Source organism: Panicum virgatum, chromosome 8K (genome assembly GCF_016808335.1).
Source record: "Panicum virgatum strain AP13 chromosome 8K, P.virgatum_v5, whole genome shotgun sequence".
Taxonomy (NCBI): Eukaryota; Viridiplantae; Streptophyta; class Magnoliopsida; order Poales; family Poaceae; genus Panicum; species Panicum virgatum.
In genome coordinates this window covers 24,098,941-24,116,627 of record NC_053143.1, presented here as the reverse complement: position 1 = coordinate 24,116,627, position 17,687 = coordinate 24,098,941, and the positions used below count along the sequence as shown (strand labels likewise).

Here is a 17,687-nt window from a genome sequence, read left to right as displayed (position 1 = left end):
ATTGCTGCACCTGATGGTAATGGATATGTAAGTGTTAGTGATGTTGAGGATGATTTGGTTCTTGTAGCTAACAATGTTGCAGATTCGGAGGACGATGAGGGTGAGGCAATTGATAACGTAGCTGCAACGGCCGATCTTCCTAGCCTTCTTGTGCAGCATGTGCCTGTGTTGCCATCGCTGTATGTATTGGTCAAATATCTCGTCTGTGATAGGACCGATATGTGTCATGGTACCTCTGGGGGTACCGTTGGCATGTTATAAGCATGAGTGGAATATGGTACTATAGAATTTTCCAACTCATACGTTGGGCGAAAGTTAACCGAACTATGGATGCTTGTAAGTGGATCTGAGTATATTTGTTGAGCCACCAACACATTTGTTGGCATTACTGTCTGAACACTAAAATAATGCATCGGCATTCCATACGGCGGTTGACTCGCAAGTAATGTTACCGATGGTTGAGGGACATGGACTTCAGTAGTTTCAACAATATAATCAGGCGATATGTCATCAATTATTGGTTGTTTACCGACTAATGTTAGCAACTTATCAGTAAACATATTAACTAAACACACATCCTGCTCAGTGAACATATTTTCAATTTGTTCCATGGTAGCACCCGTAGGTGCATTACTTACCTTGGGTATTGCATCAGTAGATGCATCTGTAGAAGTAGAAGTGAAGTCAACCTCCTTGATCTTGGTGACTTTGCCACGTCAATCAACTTTGATGCTTGCAAGGCCCGCCTTCAGATCTTCTTCATCGCGCTTCTTCTTGCGCTCCTCCAGCATTTGGCGAATATCTTCAGGAAGATGCTCAGCAGTTGCTGTGATGATGTTGTCCTTGTCAATGTCGGCAGTTGATCCCATATTTTTGAGGTAGATTAGATCATTTTTTGATAACCAAGATCTTTCTTCCCCAGCAAAGTTGCTAAAATATGTTAGCGCAAATTTAGGGCCAACACACAAATGCGAACTGTCACACGGTGCGAGGAAGAGCTCGAAGCAGCACCTCCTGTGTAGGGCGGTCAAACCGGTCGCTGCGATGAGTCGGCGAAGTTTGACGAACGCTTACCCGGGAGGGACCCCATCAGAGCAGTCGCACGTAGAGTTGTTTTAGGATCGGCAGGCTACCTAGAACGCCTTCAGACGTCGAGGAGACTAAGGAAGAACAGCGGATAGGAGGTTGGAAGAGCTAGGGTTTGGAGATAAACGTAAAGGCAATAAAAAAATAAAAAAGTAATGTGTTGTGTGTTTGATCGATTGGATGTCCTCAATCGGCCATGACCCTTTATATTTATAGGGTGGGGTGGACTTATCCCGCAAGAACTCTTTTTATAGATATAAATCTATGAAAATTTCTAGTTTTACTCGGACTCTGCTTGGACTAGTCAGAACGGTCGGCTCCTACCAGACTAGCTACAGCGCCCAGACCGGTCAGACCGTTTGGTCAGACCGGCTGCCAATTTCGGCCATCAACGCATATAGGCCCCGTTTGGTTTCTCCGTGCTACTTCCTAGCACGAATTTCTTTTGTATGCATGGAGTACTAAATGAAGTCTATTTGCAAAACCTCTTTAGGGATGGGTGTAACTTTTCGCGACGAATCTAATGATGATAATTAATCGATGATTGGCTACATTGATGCTACAGTAACCATTCTCAAATCACGCGGTCAAAGGTCTCGTTAGATTCTTCAAAGTTCCTAGCGCAGGGGTTTTGAAGTTAGTTTTGTAAACTGTCATTATTTAATACTTCTAATTATTGGTCAAAGTTGCTACAGTTCCTAGCGTAGTACAAACCAAACAGGACCATATACTATTAGGTGTGGTAGTAATTAAATACCATAATTGATTCTTGAACAAATAATTCTGTCTTCGCTTCACACTCTCTTATTGGTAATACATAATTTTGATAATTAAATTTCTCTCATTGAAAACATGTATGACAAAAAAATACAGCAACTGTTTCTCTTTATTCAATAGGTACCTGAAACACAAATAAATTATTCCTGTCGACATATGTGCTACAGTTCTGTTCTAGTTACACTGACTTGATCCCATAATACATTATTACTAATATTCAGTTAGCATATTCCAATTGAACATCAGGCGGAACACACAGTGATAATGGGATTTACCATGTCATCTATGTTTTTAAATATATGACGCCGTATGTTTCAAGATTAACAGATAACAAGCTATAGCATATTCCAATTGAACATCGGGCGGAACACACAGTGATAATGGGATTTACCATGTCATCTATGTTTTTAAATATATGATGCCGTATGTTTCAAGATCTAAAAGATAAGAAGCTATTAGCATTTTCACTATGCACCATCAGAATTGGGAAGGACTTCGACTTGTCTCATCGCCACCAGCTAGTTAGCTACAGCAGCGACCGGCCTTAGAGGGCTTGGCTCCACCACCACTGGATTCATCTCTGTCCGTGATAATTTTGGTACTTGACTGCAGCAAATAGAGGGAAATATTATACAGTGAAATAATGTAATAAAAGTAACCTTAGTAAACAATGACATACTCTGTAAGCGACAATTTTGAGATTTTGGTCACTGTACAGTTAGCGATTTATTCTCTTATTATGGCCATCTGTATTTGTACAGCAAGCAAATGCAAGAAGGATTGCATTTGCAAAATTTCCAAACTATTGCCTTTTCTCCTACCAGAATGAAAAAAAATATCAATTTACTGTATGGATCCAAGGTCCAGTGTTGCACTAAGCAGGTACTAATCCAGGAAGCACGGAATCTCCGTCTGTTCCAAATTATAAATCGTTTAATTTTTTAACTTCAAATTTGATCGACCACTCATCTTATTAAAAAATTTATGCAAAATATCACTTTTGTTGTAGCTTGCTTTATCAATACAAGTTATTTAAGAATGACTTAAATTTGATTATGTTTGCACAAATTTTTTGAATAAGATGAGTGCTCAAACTTGTGATCAGGAAAAGTCAAATTATAAATTTGAACGAAGGGAGTAGTTAGAAATTTGAAATGCCTAAGCGGGATAAATATCAACAAGGTGGCCAGGCATGATTTCTATTATCTCAAAATTTGGATATTTTTTTCAAAGGTGGATGTTTTTTTTTATGATAGCCAAATATTTTTTTGCTAAAATCTTTGGGTCAGAACAAACATGAAGAAACTGTCGTTAGAAGTGGTGGTGGTGCGAATTTACAGAAATAAAAACTTACGGTGCCCGAAGAATCAATGACTCCCTCTTTAATTTTCTTGATCACTATTCTTGCAGCAGTAGTGAACGCCTGCACAACAACAAAAAAGATGCTAGTTTTCCTCCATAAAAAAATTAAGTGCAAATTGCACTCCAAGTCACTATCACATAGGGGTATAAACAATCACCTCCTCAACATTCTGCGCAGTTTTTGCCGACGCCTCCATAAAGATCATGCCATGCTCCCTGGCAAACCGTTCACCCTCCTCATAGCTGACGGAGCGCCTATTGCTCAGGTCACATTTGTTTCCAACGAGCACCATTGTTAGGTGGGGACTAGCAAGCTGCTTCGCATCTTCTAGCCAGCTTGCGACATGATTAAAGGTCTCCCTCCTAATGATCAGGTTGCAACAAGCGCGCATAAGGACCAACCAATGTATGTGTTCAGAAAGTTGAATACCACCACAGAAGGGAGAAATCGTGCTAATACCTGGTGATGTCATAAACCAATACCGCGGCGGCGGCTCCTCTGTAGTATGATCTTGTTATAGATCGGAACGCTCCTTGCCCTGCCTGTAAGTATACGAGATGATGTATATGAGATATGCAGGCAAGTGCATTAGTTGGCAATCCTAACATCCAGTGCATAATGATCAAGTAGTGTCGACGGACCCTCCCTAGGATTTTGGAGCAAAAGAAGCAGCACCAGCAATTGTCCTTGCGATGAGTAGCACGAACATACCGTGTCCCAGCTCTGGATCTTGGTGGGCTTGCCGTCGACGGGGACGATGCGCGTGCCGTATTCGACTCCAATGGTGAGGTCGTGGCCCGGCCGGAACCTCTTGTCGGTTAACTGCAGCAGCAGGCACGACTTCCCCACGCCTGCACGCGCAAGCACAGCAACCAACCATTGAGCACGTACGACGGATAACCAGAGGCAATAATCCCCATCAGAGCGACGACAGACACGGAACTGTGTCCCCGATGACGATGCACTTGAATCCGTAGACGTAAGCAGAAGACATCTTCAATTCGCGTCGCCGGCGTCGCGATCAACGGCGGCGACTCCAGATGGCGACCGGCCCGGCAAAGCAAAATCGTCTCCTTGAGAGTCAGCTAGCCGACGAGCTCGGAGATCGCAGAGAGAGCAGTGAGTAGAACCTAGAACGAACCTCCTCGCTCGGAGATCCGCGTAGGATAAGTATGTATGTTGGTCATTTTGATCAGTTGGCGGCCGTCGTGTTGGACTCGAATAGCAACAACACTGCTGCTACCCTAGCTACCCTGCTGTTCTATGCGTCGTACGATCTCACATCAAGGGCCCTCACATCGGCATCGTCCACTGAAATCTCAACGCCCCGGACGGTCGATCGTCCGTTATATTCCACATCGCCATCTGCACGGATTTGATAAGAGCTAGCTGTATGCCCGTATCACGGTCAATGTAGCAGCTACTCATGTGTATTGCGACTTGGACGTTGTACAAGTGTGCCAACATCATTGCTATCTCTCTCCTGATTCAAACCGCAAAGCTAATTCCGCCGGTGACGGGATGTTCTGAAATTGTCAATCTGCAAGTTTTGAATTGTCGCCCTGCGCGTTGGTGCTGTCTCCGTTAAATCTGACCCATCCAATCGTGACGATGGGTTAAGTCTTGTTGACTCGATAGTTTAGTGTTCATGCTATTTAAATAGGCACTGTATTCTATGGAAACCAACTCTCTTATGCAAACTTTGGAAACTCTACTCAAGGCCGCAAGATTCTCATCCGAGGGCTAAGGGCAGAGGTGGATTATTTTAGCACTTAAACCCCCACTCAACCAATCCTAATTGCAACTTAAGCAATAACCCCACCCCCCCCCCCCCCCGCCCCCCCATCCCTCCTACCCGTCTCTGTGTTCTAGCTGTGATCTTCTCACGCCACAGCGATCGCCGGTGGCCACGGGTTGTTACAGTTGGTATCAGATTTAGTTATCCTCGGCCGCTTCTGTTTCATTCGTGCTACCGATCCCAATCCCTGTCAGATCCGCTATTCCGGCGATCTGGACCTGCTCCGCCGCAGATCACTCTGATCCCGGTGTCCACGCCATGCCTACCGACTCCCAGTCTGCGCCGGCCACCGCAAATCGATGGTTAGCCGCCCGGCGCCGTCGACCACCAATTTCTCTCGCGCCGCTTAGGTTGTAGTGGGATCGAACTCGGCCATGGCTGCGATTAGCACCCTGGATGAGTTGCGGAAGCTTCTGGAGGCAAGGATTTCGTCGTGCACGGTGACGGAAGATCGGGTTTCACGGACGGGCGCGGCATCGAACATTTCGACGCACGCTCGGGGATTTCGATGAGTGTTTGTTGTACTCCTTTGGCTTGTGCGACTCGATTTGGGCCTCGTGCAGTGTCCCGAGGTTACGTCAATCCGAATCGTGGTCCGCTTGCTTGAGGTGCAGACACCACGGCTCCCCCTAAGCCCTCCACCCAAACCCAAATTCTGCTGTCGACCATGGAAGAACAAGCCAATCTGGACAAGGAACATTGGGATAGCATTAATGAGAATTTTGATTTGCTGTTTGCCAAGGTGGAAGATGTAGATTGGATGCAACACAAGTTGGAAGCCAAAGTGGACATCTCGGCCACTGTGTTGGACCAGATGATCAAGGATCAGCAGACATTAGCGAAGCAGATAGAGACTATAGGGCAGGCAGTTGCCCAGTTAACTATTCGCCAGATGTGTACTGAAGAGGAGATACAGGGCAGTACTACTTCCTCTGAGACTTCTACTGTACCACCTTTCAGACCACATCGCCCAGGGACTTCTCATGTTTGGAATCAGGGCCGAAATCCGTTTGCATCCAGCAAAGGGCCTCCCACTGATTGTTCTCTTAGCAAAGGTTTTGCTCCCAAGATGAATTTTCCTCGTTTCAATGGCAAGAACCCACGGATTTGGAAGGACAAGTGTCAGTACTACTTTCAATTGATGAACATTCCTGAGTCAATGTGGGCTACTGCAGCTTCTTTACACATGGATGACAATGCAGAAAACTGGTTGCAGGTATACAAGCTGAAGAATGGCCTTGGCACTTTGCAGGAACTCATGGCAGCAGTAGAGCAGAAATTTGGGGCTTATGATTATTAACATGCTATTGATGAATTGCTGGAGTTACACCAAACCGGAACTGTGGAAGAGTATGTTTCTGAATTTGAGGCTTTAAAATACCAAGTTGCTATACATGATCTGGGCATGGGGGACACCTACTTTGTCTCACAATTCATCAAAGGATTAAAACCTGAGATCAGATACCCAGTACAGGGACAAGTTCCAACAACAATGGAAAAGGCTGTGATGCTGGGAAAAATACAGCAAACCATCCAAGAGAAGACCAAGAGTACAGGATCTAAGTTCCATCAACCATTCAGACACACTTCTTCCACTCCACCTAAGCATGATCAGAGAGCTCCAACTTCCAATCTGTAGATGACCGAAGAGAGGCAACTGAGGGATTATTGCAGAACAAACAATTTGTGCTTCTATTGCAGAGAGCCATATGATTCTACACATGCTGCTAAATGTACAAAACGGCCTAAGAATCAGTTCAATGCCTTGGTTCTTAATGATTTGGATGACACTTTGACTGACGAGGTTCTAAAACAGTTAGATATGGAGGATGCATTGGCAGAGGAATTTTGCACCTTATCTCTGAATGCTTTGGCTGGCACTGAACATGGAGAGGCAATAAAATTAAGATCACTAGTAAAGAACAAAGTATTCCTACTTTTAGTTGACAGTGGCGGCTCACATTCTTTTGTTAGTTCAGCATTCCTGCAGAGAGTGGGTATTGTGCCAGTACCAGCCCCACCAAAACAACTGAGAGTGGCCAATGGGGACATCTTGATTTCTGACAAGTGTGCCTGAACTAGAATGGTGGATTCAGGGGTATTCCTTTGTCACCTATATGAGAGTTTTGGATATGCCTGCATATGATGCCATTTTGGGTTTTGATTGGCATAGTGCACACAGTCCCATTACTCATCATTGGGATAACAAAACCATGTCATTTGAACATAAAGGGGTATCTATCACTATTCAAGGGGTTCAGACTCTGAATATGTCATTGGAAGAGTTACCTGTGGATAGACGACAGAAATGGATGGTGGGTAATGATATTTGGGCTCTTGCTGCAGTGGATGTGTTACCATCAGAATCTCCTCCTGAACATATACCTGAACCAATGTAACAATTGTTGGCTCAGTATCAAGATGTGTTCGCTGAACCAAAAGGTATTCCTCTAGAGAGACAGTATGACCATGCCATTCCTGTCCTTCCTAATTCCATTCCAGTCAATTTCAAACCTTACAGATATTCCCCATTACATAAGGATGAAATTGAACGACAGGTCAGAGAATTACTAGCTACTGGGCTCATTACCACTAGCACTAGTCTTTATGCTTCCCCAGTACTGTTAGTCCAAAAGAAAGATGGCAGTTGGAGGTTTTGTGTAGATTATAGACGCCTGAATGACATCACCATTAAGAATTGGTTTCCTATGCCCTTGGTGGATGAAATTCTAGATGAGCTAGCAGGCACCAGCTATTTTTCTAAGCTGGACATGAGATCAGGATACCACCAAGTAAAAGGAGAGGAGCACAAGACAGCCTTTAAAACACACCATGGACACTTTGAGTTCAGATTAATGCCTTTTGGTCTCACAAATGCTCCAGCTACATTTCAGTGTATCATGAATGACATCCTGAGTCCATTTTTGAGGAAGTTTGTGTTGGTGTTCTTGGATGACATTCTAGTATACAGCCCCACCCTGCATGATCATGTGTTCCACCTCACACAAGTTCTGTCCAAACTCAGAGAATATCAGTTGTTTATGAAAAGAAGCAAGTGTTCTTTTGCTCAACGTCAGCTGGAGTACCTAGGACATATCATTTCTGATCAAGGAGTGTCTACAGATCCTACAAAAATAGCAGCTATGTTACAATGGCCCATTCCTACTACTGTCACTGAGCTTAGGGGCTTTCTGGGCTTGACTAGATACTACAGGAAATTTGTCAAGCATTATAGATTAATTGCCAAACCATTAACTCAGCTATTGATGAAGAAACAATTTTATTGGTCTTCTGAAGCTCAGCAAGCTTTTGATAGTCTCAAGCAGGCCATGTCCACTACACCAGTGCTCATTCTTCCTGATTTCAATGTGCCCTTTGTGGTAGGGACTGATGCTTCAGAAGTGGGAGTGGGAGCTGTTCTCATGTAGAAGGACCAACCAATTGCGTTTCTCAGTAAGGCGTTGGGGCCAGCACACCAAAAGTTGTTTATCTATGAGAAAGAATTTCTGGCTTTAATCATGGCAGTCGAAAAGTGGAGACCATACTTACAATGCCAAGAGTTCCTTATATGCATAGATCATAAGAGCCTCTCTTACCTTTGTGAACAGAATTTACATTCAAATATGCAGCGCAAGGCAATGACCAGACTCATGGGGCTGCAATTCAAGGTGGTTTATAGGAAGGGCAAGGAGAATCTGGCAGCTAATGCATTGTCCAGGGTGGGACACTGTTGAAGGCCATTATTTCCCATTTTGACCGTCAACTTCTTGGGAATAAATTGAGCCTTGCACCATGTTCCATATATATTTTACCTAATCCTAACAAATTCCACAAGTTTTGGTGGTTTGAGAGGTTTTGCAGGGTTATGCTCAGAATATGCAAGAAACAACACTAAATGGAGCACCTACAAGGATGGTGAAACATGGATATAAGATGACACCATTATAAACATTGTCAAATGCCAAATTTGACATTGCCATGTTGAATAGCTCATCAAGATGATCGAATTGGACACTTGGATCACCTAATTCGGAGTCCGGACACAAAAGTTAAGCAAATCACAAATTCCGGACTCGTGTTGCATAGAGGCTGCAGGCCGGCCGGCCTCTAGACCGGCCGGCCCGGCACCTTTGCCAAACACATATTGCCTTGCCACAAGACCACTAGATACCCTCAAATGGACCCCTACGAACTGGATATACAAGCAGATACAAAAGTTATGACCGAAAGGCCTAGCACATGGATTAAAAGACCCATTTGCAGCACTTACCGAGATCTTTTGGACCGGAGCACCACCATGGACTTCATACACATGTTGATCAGCAAGCCCGTGAAACGGAGGGCCGAGACGTGCCAACTCCAGGCTGGCCGGCCTAGGGGAGGCCGGCCAGCCAACAAATTTTAGCTTTGAACCAACACAACCTACACCAACATCTAGACAAGATCAGGAGCGTCCACGAGAAGGGTGGTTGCAAATGGAGGAAATCACAGGCCGGCCAGCCTAAGGAAGGCCAGCCGGCCTTACTTTTTCATGCCACATGCCCATCTTTCGCATGGAAGCCAAGTAGCCAACCTACTTGCATAAAGTGCACGCGCTAGCTTCAGCACCGCCTTGGAAGAGCTATAAAAGGACACCTACACCTCCATTCCCACACACACCAAAGGAGTTCTCTCTACTCACTTTTACTTTCTAGAGTAGGTTAGGTAGTTGGGAGTTAGAGTCGAGTCGAGCTTGTCTTGGGATTCCGGAGTCGTCATCGGAAGTCGGGTATAAGCTCTTGTATCTTTTCCTTTGACATTTATCAATATAAGTTATCTTCTTTATCTTTTCGAGTCAGCTTTACTTTCTGCATTTATTTTTCTTCTCAAGTTATCTTACTTGTATGCGGAAGTAATTCCTTTACCTTAGGCTTTGTATCTTACTTTTTTATCGGGATCTTAACTTACAGGTTTTCTCGCCCGGAGTAGGGAACTCAAGTTAGGTCCCTAGGTTGAGGGGGATTTCTCTTGTATGTGACAACAGAAATCCAAACACCAAGTACGGACGTGGTGTCCGAGCTTAGTGTTAGCTAGAAAGTGTGTTCCACCCCACTGTACCATTGTGGTAGGCGGCAGGAGGTGATAGCCCTGTCTGTCCCTTGTAGTCCACCACGTTCGGGAGCTTTCATAGCAGTAGTGCCGACTGCCGTTGGACTCCCTTCTCACCCCAGTCAGAGTCCTTCCATGAGGTCGCCGAAGTAAGCTCTAGGTTCCCGATAACTAGTTAGAAGCAAGGTTTAGTCTAGAGAGGCTAGCTCGAGAGTTTAGAAGTGTTTTAGGAGTCTTTCTCGCTCGTTGTCCTCCCGGCTGCTTACCTATCTAAGGATTAGAGTCTCCTATGTTAGACAGTCATCGTTGGCCATTATCTTATCTATCTATCAGGCTGACCCCCACTAAGTTAGTTGGTTGATATCTCTAGTAAAGTTTGTCATTCAATTCCTCGATACTCTTTATCCATAGTGCTTCCCTGAGGAAAATTACGATACCCTGGAATACTCCAAGGTGAAGTGCTACAATGGTGATTCTGTGCACTTGCGGAATCCATATTCTATTGAGCATAAGAAACACCAACAGACACTTACTGTCATTACAAGCTGTGTCTGAGGTTCAACCCATTTGGATCAAGGAAGTTCTGAATTCTTATGCCACTGATCCAAGAGCTCAGTCCCTACTCACTCGATTAGCTGTTCACAGTCCTGATGAAGAAGGTTACAGCCTGGAACAAGGATTGATTAAGTATAATTCTAAAGTATGGATTGCAAGTAACTCAGCCCTGCAAACAAAGTTAATAGCAGCTCTGCATTCTTCTGCTATTGGAGGCCACTCAGGAGGCAAAGCAACATATCATCGAGTGAAACAATTATTTCACTGGAAGGGGATGAAAAGAGATGTTGATGAGTTTGTGAAGCAATGTCAGGTATGTCAGCAGACCAAACATGAACTGGTCCATCCTACTGGACTCCTCTAGCCTTTGCCCATACCTCAAGGGGCATGGAGAGATTGGTCTATGGATTTCATCAAGGGCCTTCCTATTTTTGACAGAAGCAATGCCATACTCGTGGTGGTGGACAGATTTTCAAAATATGGTCATTTTCTTCCTCTCAAGCACCTTTTCACAGCTCAGACAATTGCCAAAGTGGTACTAGACAATGTGATCAAGTTACATGGCTTTCCAAAGTCTATTGTGTCTGATCGGGTCAGAGTTTTCACCAGCACATTCTGGCGTGCATTGTTTTCCTCGGTGGACACTAAACTACTGATGAGTTCGGCCTACCACCCACAGACTAACGGACAGACAGAGAGAGTTAATCAATGTTTGGAGATGTATTTGAGGTGTGCAGTTAATGAAACACCGAGGCAATGGAAATCTTGGTTGGCACTAGCTGAACTGTGGTACAACTCCAACTACCATACTTCTCTGGGATGTTCTCCATTCAAAGCATTATATGGTTATGATGCTGCGCTGGGCACTATACTACCTATCCCTGCTGAGCAAACATCTTCAGCTTCAGAATTCTTGCAGCATCGAGATACACGGTTAGCTGCTCTGAAAGAACACTTGGATGCAGCGCAAAACCGAATGAAACTTCAAGCTGATCGCCATCATTCAGACAGATAGTTCTGCGTGGGAGAGAAGGTGTTACTGAGACTTCAACCTTATGTGCAGCAATCAGTAGTCAGTCAGCCATATCCCAAGCTATCATTTAAGTTCTATGGGCCCTTCGAAATCACAGAGAAGATTGGTGCGGCCGCGTATCGTTTGGCGCTGCCTGACCACAGCTTAATTCATCCGGTATTCTATGTTTCTCAACTCAAACCTTTTACTCCTAACTACTCACCAGTTTACTCTGAGTTGCCCAAGCTGTTGGACCTCAGTGTTCAAGACCTACATCCAGAATGAGTCCTGGACCGTTGTCTGGTGAAAAAGGGCAATGAAGCCGTCCTGCAAGTGCTAGTCAAGTGGAGCCATCTGCCTAAAGCTTCTGTCACCTGGGAAGACCTCTACGTTGTCAAGGAGTGTTTTCCTGGAGCTGTTGCTTGGGGACAAGCAACTTCTTCAGCCGGGGGAGGTGTAACGCACACACGGGAGGATACAATGGAGGCGGGAAACCTACAGTACGTCACCAACGTGTGATTGGGAATTCATTTTTATTGTAATCATTTTCTAGTAATCGTGGACCCAACTGTCAGCGTCAAGACTCGAGCATATAGGCCGATCTCCTCTGTATCGCTGGACATGAACCTTTCTTCTTGAGAAACAACTATCGCAAGGACTCGGGGTTCGCCGCCCATCCCTCCTACCCGTCTCTGTGTTCTAGCTGTGATCTTCTCATGCCACGGCGATCGCTGGCGGCCACGGGTTGTTACACCGACATCCCTTCCCTGTGCGCACGCACAAACGCGCACGTCAGCCTTGGTAGTGGCAGCCCTCCATGCTGTGGTTAGTTTCTCCTATAAGACTTTCTTATTCACTTTGATCAAAATAAATCCCATTGTTGCTAACGTGCTTGCATGCATGCAATGGATGATGAACCTGCTCTCGCCGTTGATTGTGCCTCCGTTGAGGGCGCCGCCATGGATCATTCTGTCATCAACGTCGACGTAGGAGTTGGAGTCAACCTTGAACATCCAAGCAGACCACAGCATTTGAGTACAGTAAGTTCCTATACTGTACTAATAATTGAATCATCAAATGCAGGCTGAATACTATGTAGCTTAAGCATTACGTTGCCCTCCAATCATACAATTTTAATTATAGTACGGTTGAACTATTTCTGCATGGTTTGTTGATCATACAATTTTATACTTGTATATGACTCTTCTACAAGTGACACAGGCAACACAAATTCCAAATAAAATTTGAAGCCAATAGTTGGAATGGTCTTTGATTACTCAAAGATGTGTAGAAATTCTACAAGTTGTATGCACATGAAGCTGGTTTCTCTGTTCGTGTTGGTCAGCACAAGAAGGAAAATGAGGAAATATTATTCAAGAGGTATTATTGTTCAAGGGAAGGGTACAGAAAGGAGAACATAACAAATGTTACTGATGAATCTGGAAATAAAAGAAAGACACATAATGTGATGGAAACCAGATGTGGTTGTCAGGCATGTATTATTGTCAAGCTTGGCAGTGATAAAAAGTATCGAATAGTTTCAATGGTTGAGGAGCACAGCCATGGTTTCGTGTCGCCAGATAAGAGGCATTTGCTAAGATCCAACCGTAAAGTCAGTAAGAGGGCTAAGAGTACGTCAAGCATATCGACTTCTCAATGTTATTGCAGGTGAGTTTGAGAATGTTGGGTGCACAAAGAGGGATTTGCAAAGGTATTACTGCAACCTCAGAACCAAAATAAAGTATGCAGATGCACAAATATTTGTGGCACAGCTTGAGCGAAAGAAGGAAGTAAATCCCGCATTCTTTTATGACTTTATGGTGGATAAATAAGGATTCTTTTATGACTTTATGGTGGATAAATAAGGACGACTTGTTCGTGTATTTTGGGTAGATGCTTTATGCAGGAAAAATTATAGTGTTTTTGGTGATGTGGTTTTGGTAGATGCAACATATACCACCAACCAGTATAACATGAAATTTGTGCCATTTACTGGAGTCAATCATCACTTGCAAAGTATTTTCCTTGGGGCAACATTCTTAGCAGATGAAAAGATAAGGTCATATGTATGGTTGTTTAAGACCTTCCTTAATGCCATGGGTGGAGTAGCACCTCATCTAATCACAACAGATGAAGATGCAAGTATGAAAGCAGCTATTACTCAGATTCTACCAGGTACAGCTCATAGACTTTGCATGTGGCATATCATCGCTACTATATTTTAGGGCTAATGCCACATAAATCTTTGCATCTACACTGAATTAGTTGCATTAGATAGGTGCTATTGCATCTATTTTGTAATTTGGTTGCAAAACATTGATGCTATAGTCACCATCAAAAACTTGGTTCTGAGTAGATGATCTTTTTTGCCACAGTTAGGTTGTTGTTGTATAAAGTTTGTTTTCATTACAATATATAAGTGTTTTTGCCACAAAACTTAGAGTCATTGCGATTGCTAAACAATATTGCCACCAATGTGTTGTGTTGCAAATCACGTGGCTACATTGCAACTAAATACATGAGTGGTTGCAAAAAAGAAGATCCTATTGCCACTAAATATTTCTATTGGTGTATGGTTGCTTTGGTTGTTGCAATAAATGTGGCTATATTGCAACCAAATACTAAGTGGATGCATGGAAGAATATGCTATTGCCACCAAGAGATCACTAAGAAATTTGTTGATTTATGATGAATTTTCTACGACATTTTCAGAGAAAGTCACGAACGCATCTATGACTTTTATCTATTTTTCATCATGGATGTGCATTGGGGGATATTCAAGCCCAAAACATAGTGATGTTTTGTAAAATTCATCACAACGAGGCCCACGACACTGTGATGTTTTGTGTGTATTATATGACATATATATGTGTTGATGTATATAAAATAGTTAATTTTATGTGTTACTTCACAATGGCGCACATGGAGCAAAGAATAACTGAAAAATGAGAGAAAAAAACAACCTACATGGAGTTTGAACTGTGGTCTCAATGAGCAAACTTAGAAGCATTACCACTGCAATACACACTTGTTTACGCTTATTTTTGTTTTTAATTATTTGTACATAGCTTGTTTGATAGAAGAAAATAAATTCGTTAAAAAACATGGTGAAAGGGGAGTCGAACTCTAGACTTAATGAAAAATGACGTGCAATCAGGCACTAGGCTACATCTCAGGTTGTGGCATGTATGGATGTTATACTGCTTCTATATAAATAAAAGCATCATAGCGCTTATGTGGAAAAAATGTGGCGCTTGGCGAATCGATCCCACCCACAAGGGACGCATGTCTTAGCACCACAGCAGTTTAAATTATCCCTAGAAAACATTTGAATTTTTATCTATTTTCTAGACACGAGCTATAGCAGAACATAGATACTTAAAAAATACTTTTGTGAAAATTTTAAGCATTATTTGATATACATGCAATTCAAATTATAATTACTTTCAATAAACTCGCATAAATTCATTTAAACTATTAAAAATAGTAACTGAGTTAGAAAATTATTGAACCTTCTATGATCCAACTTATATGTAGTGTACTATATATAAAAAATATATTGAGGTCTATAAGATAATTATTATGAGTTGCTTCACAAGAGTGATCTAATTAGTTATTTATCAAAACATCAAACAATATTGGGCTGAGAACATCTAAATCGACCCATCATAGCCAGATCGATTAGTACCTCGTGCTAGACCAATTGCCACTACAACAAATATGACCTTCTGTGATGAATTTCTCCTGACAACAGAGCTATTCGTCATTGAATAATCATATTTATGACGTGTTGTAGGGCTCCCTACAACTTAGTGATGAAAATATGGTGCCTCATATACTTTTATATTTAACATAGAGAAAAATAGAAAAAAAAGAAGCTCTAAAAAATCAGTTCTAACTTAGGCTCCCAGCCCAGCTATTGCACAGAAACAAGTTAAAAAAACATTGCGCAAGGGAGATTCAAACTCACAAGGGAGCTTATTGATAAGTGTAACAAGGTTATTTTCTTTATGGACTGTGTGGAGGATTGTAGAAGCCTAACGGATCCAGAGAATGGAACTTCAAGATTGTGGTTAAAAAACTTCTACTCACCCTCAATACAAGAAAATTTATTGGCAGAAATGATAAACTGTTAATAGAGTCGAGTTTGGGGATGAATGTACAAAATTCTTTCATGACATGGCAACGGTCAGTTTTAGGAAGAAGACCATTTCGTCCCTTTTGGGATGATCATGACAACATCATCGCTGATCACGATTGCAAAGCTGCTCTGTTATATGCAGCATTAAAAAATAGAATGGGTGTCTCTAACCAGCCACAAATGCAGTTTGATTTGGATACTTTGATTCACCAAAACATAGATCTGAGTGCCTTAGTGCAACCTTTTACTCGAGAAGAAATTGATCTACTAATCAAAAGGATCCCAATAGATAAAGCCCCTGGTCCAGATGAGTTTAATGGTATGTTTGTGAAGAAATGTTGGCGAATTATTAAGGAAGATTTCTACAAGCTATGAGGATTTTTATCACTTGGGTGTTAATCTAGAGAGAATCAACAATTCTTTCATCATTTTGGTGCCCGAAGTTAATAGTCCAGAGTCTATGAATGACTACAGACCCATTTCTCTTCTTAATATGGATATCAAACTTCATGCAAATCAGTATGGATTTATTCGCTCACGTACCATCCAGAATTGCCGAGCCTGGAGTTTTGAATATATACATCAGTGTCATCAATCAAGAAAATAAATTATCATTTTAAATCTAGACTTTGCAAAGGCATTTGATACAGTGGAGCATGAGGCCATCATCTTAATGCTTAAACATCTGGGTTTCCCAGACTTATGACAGCAATGGGTCCGTTTGATCCTGAGTTTAGGGTCCTCTTCCATCATTCTTAATGGAGTCCTAGGGAGGCAGTTTAAATGCAAAAGAGGTATCAGACAAGATGACCCACTCTCACCTCTTCTTTTTGTTCTAGCGGCTGAATTACTTCAATACATGGTCAATAATGCTCTCCAACAAGGTTTCCAAAGATTGCCTATTAGCCAACCTTCATATGATTTTCCAATTATCCAATATGCTGATGACACCATCTTGATCATGGAGGCTGATGTTAGTCAGTTAATCTATTTCGAAGAAATTCTGCAGCAGTTTGCCAACTCAACAGGTCTTACGCAGTCATGGTCCCCATCAATGTGCATCCAGAAAGAATGAGGGTTCTTGCCTCTACCTTTGGCAGTTCCATTGGCTCTATGCCATTCACTTACCTAGGCCTTCCCATGGGCACCAAAAAACCAAGAATGGATTTGACTCCACTCATGGATAGGATGGGAAGACGTCTCATTGCTTGCTCATCTTTGCTTTCTTACTCAGGACGTTTGGAGATGGTGATTTCAGCTATTACACCAATAGTCACTTATGCAATGTGCTCTCTTAAGTTATTAGCTGAAGTAACTGATAATATGGATAGAATTAGAAAGCAATGTGTTTGGAGAGGGAATGACATAACCAGTAAAGGTGGTCACTTAGCCGCTTGGCCAATGGTTTCCAAACCAAAAAAGAAAGGTGGGTTAGGGGTGCTTAACCTGAGATTGCAAAATGATGCAAACAGCTGCATTAATTCTACAATAGAAAGGATGTGCATTGGGTTCCGTTGATTTGGTTCAAATATTATGGCAATGGAAAAGTGCTACATGGTACTAGAGAGGTTGGTTCCTTCTGGTGGAAAGATCTTTTGAAGCTTTGTGTGCTTTATCGTGGAATTGCTAAATGCCAAATTGGAGATGGATCTATTGTTCTCTTTTGGGAGGATCTTTGCAGTTCCAGGGTTCTAGCTGTAAAATACCCTTGCTTATTTTCTTTTGCCAAAGCCCAGAGAATTTCAGTTAAAAGCGTGGTGGAGGCAGAGGATCTAGCATCTCTTTTTGCTCTTCCACTGTCTTCACAAGCTTATGATGAATTGCAGGACATGAAAGTTGAACTTTCGATGGTGCATTTGTCTAATGA

The 17,687-nt window shown here is 42.6% G+C and overlaps 1 protein-coding gene across 1 annotated transcript; it reads right to left on the bottom strand.

The window, feature by feature from the left end:
• Positions 1-716: 716 nt before the first annotated feature.
• Positions 717-4,257, bottom strand: LOC120645572 (ras-related protein Rab-2-A-like). Its single transcript, XM_039922354.1, has 7 exons — positions 4,172-4,257; positions 3,938-4,080; positions 3,686-3,768; positions 3,384-3,588; positions 3,218-3,286; positions 2,673-2,680; positions 717-930 (listed from the first exon to the last, which is right to left on the bottom strand). Exons 1-7 carry the CDS (start codon positions 4,218-4,220, stop codon positions 717-719), a joined length of 771 nt encoding a protein of 256 aa, XP_039778288.1. The 5' UTR covers positions 4,221-4,257.
• Between the last annotated feature and the right edge of the window lie 13,430 nt (positions 4,258-17,687).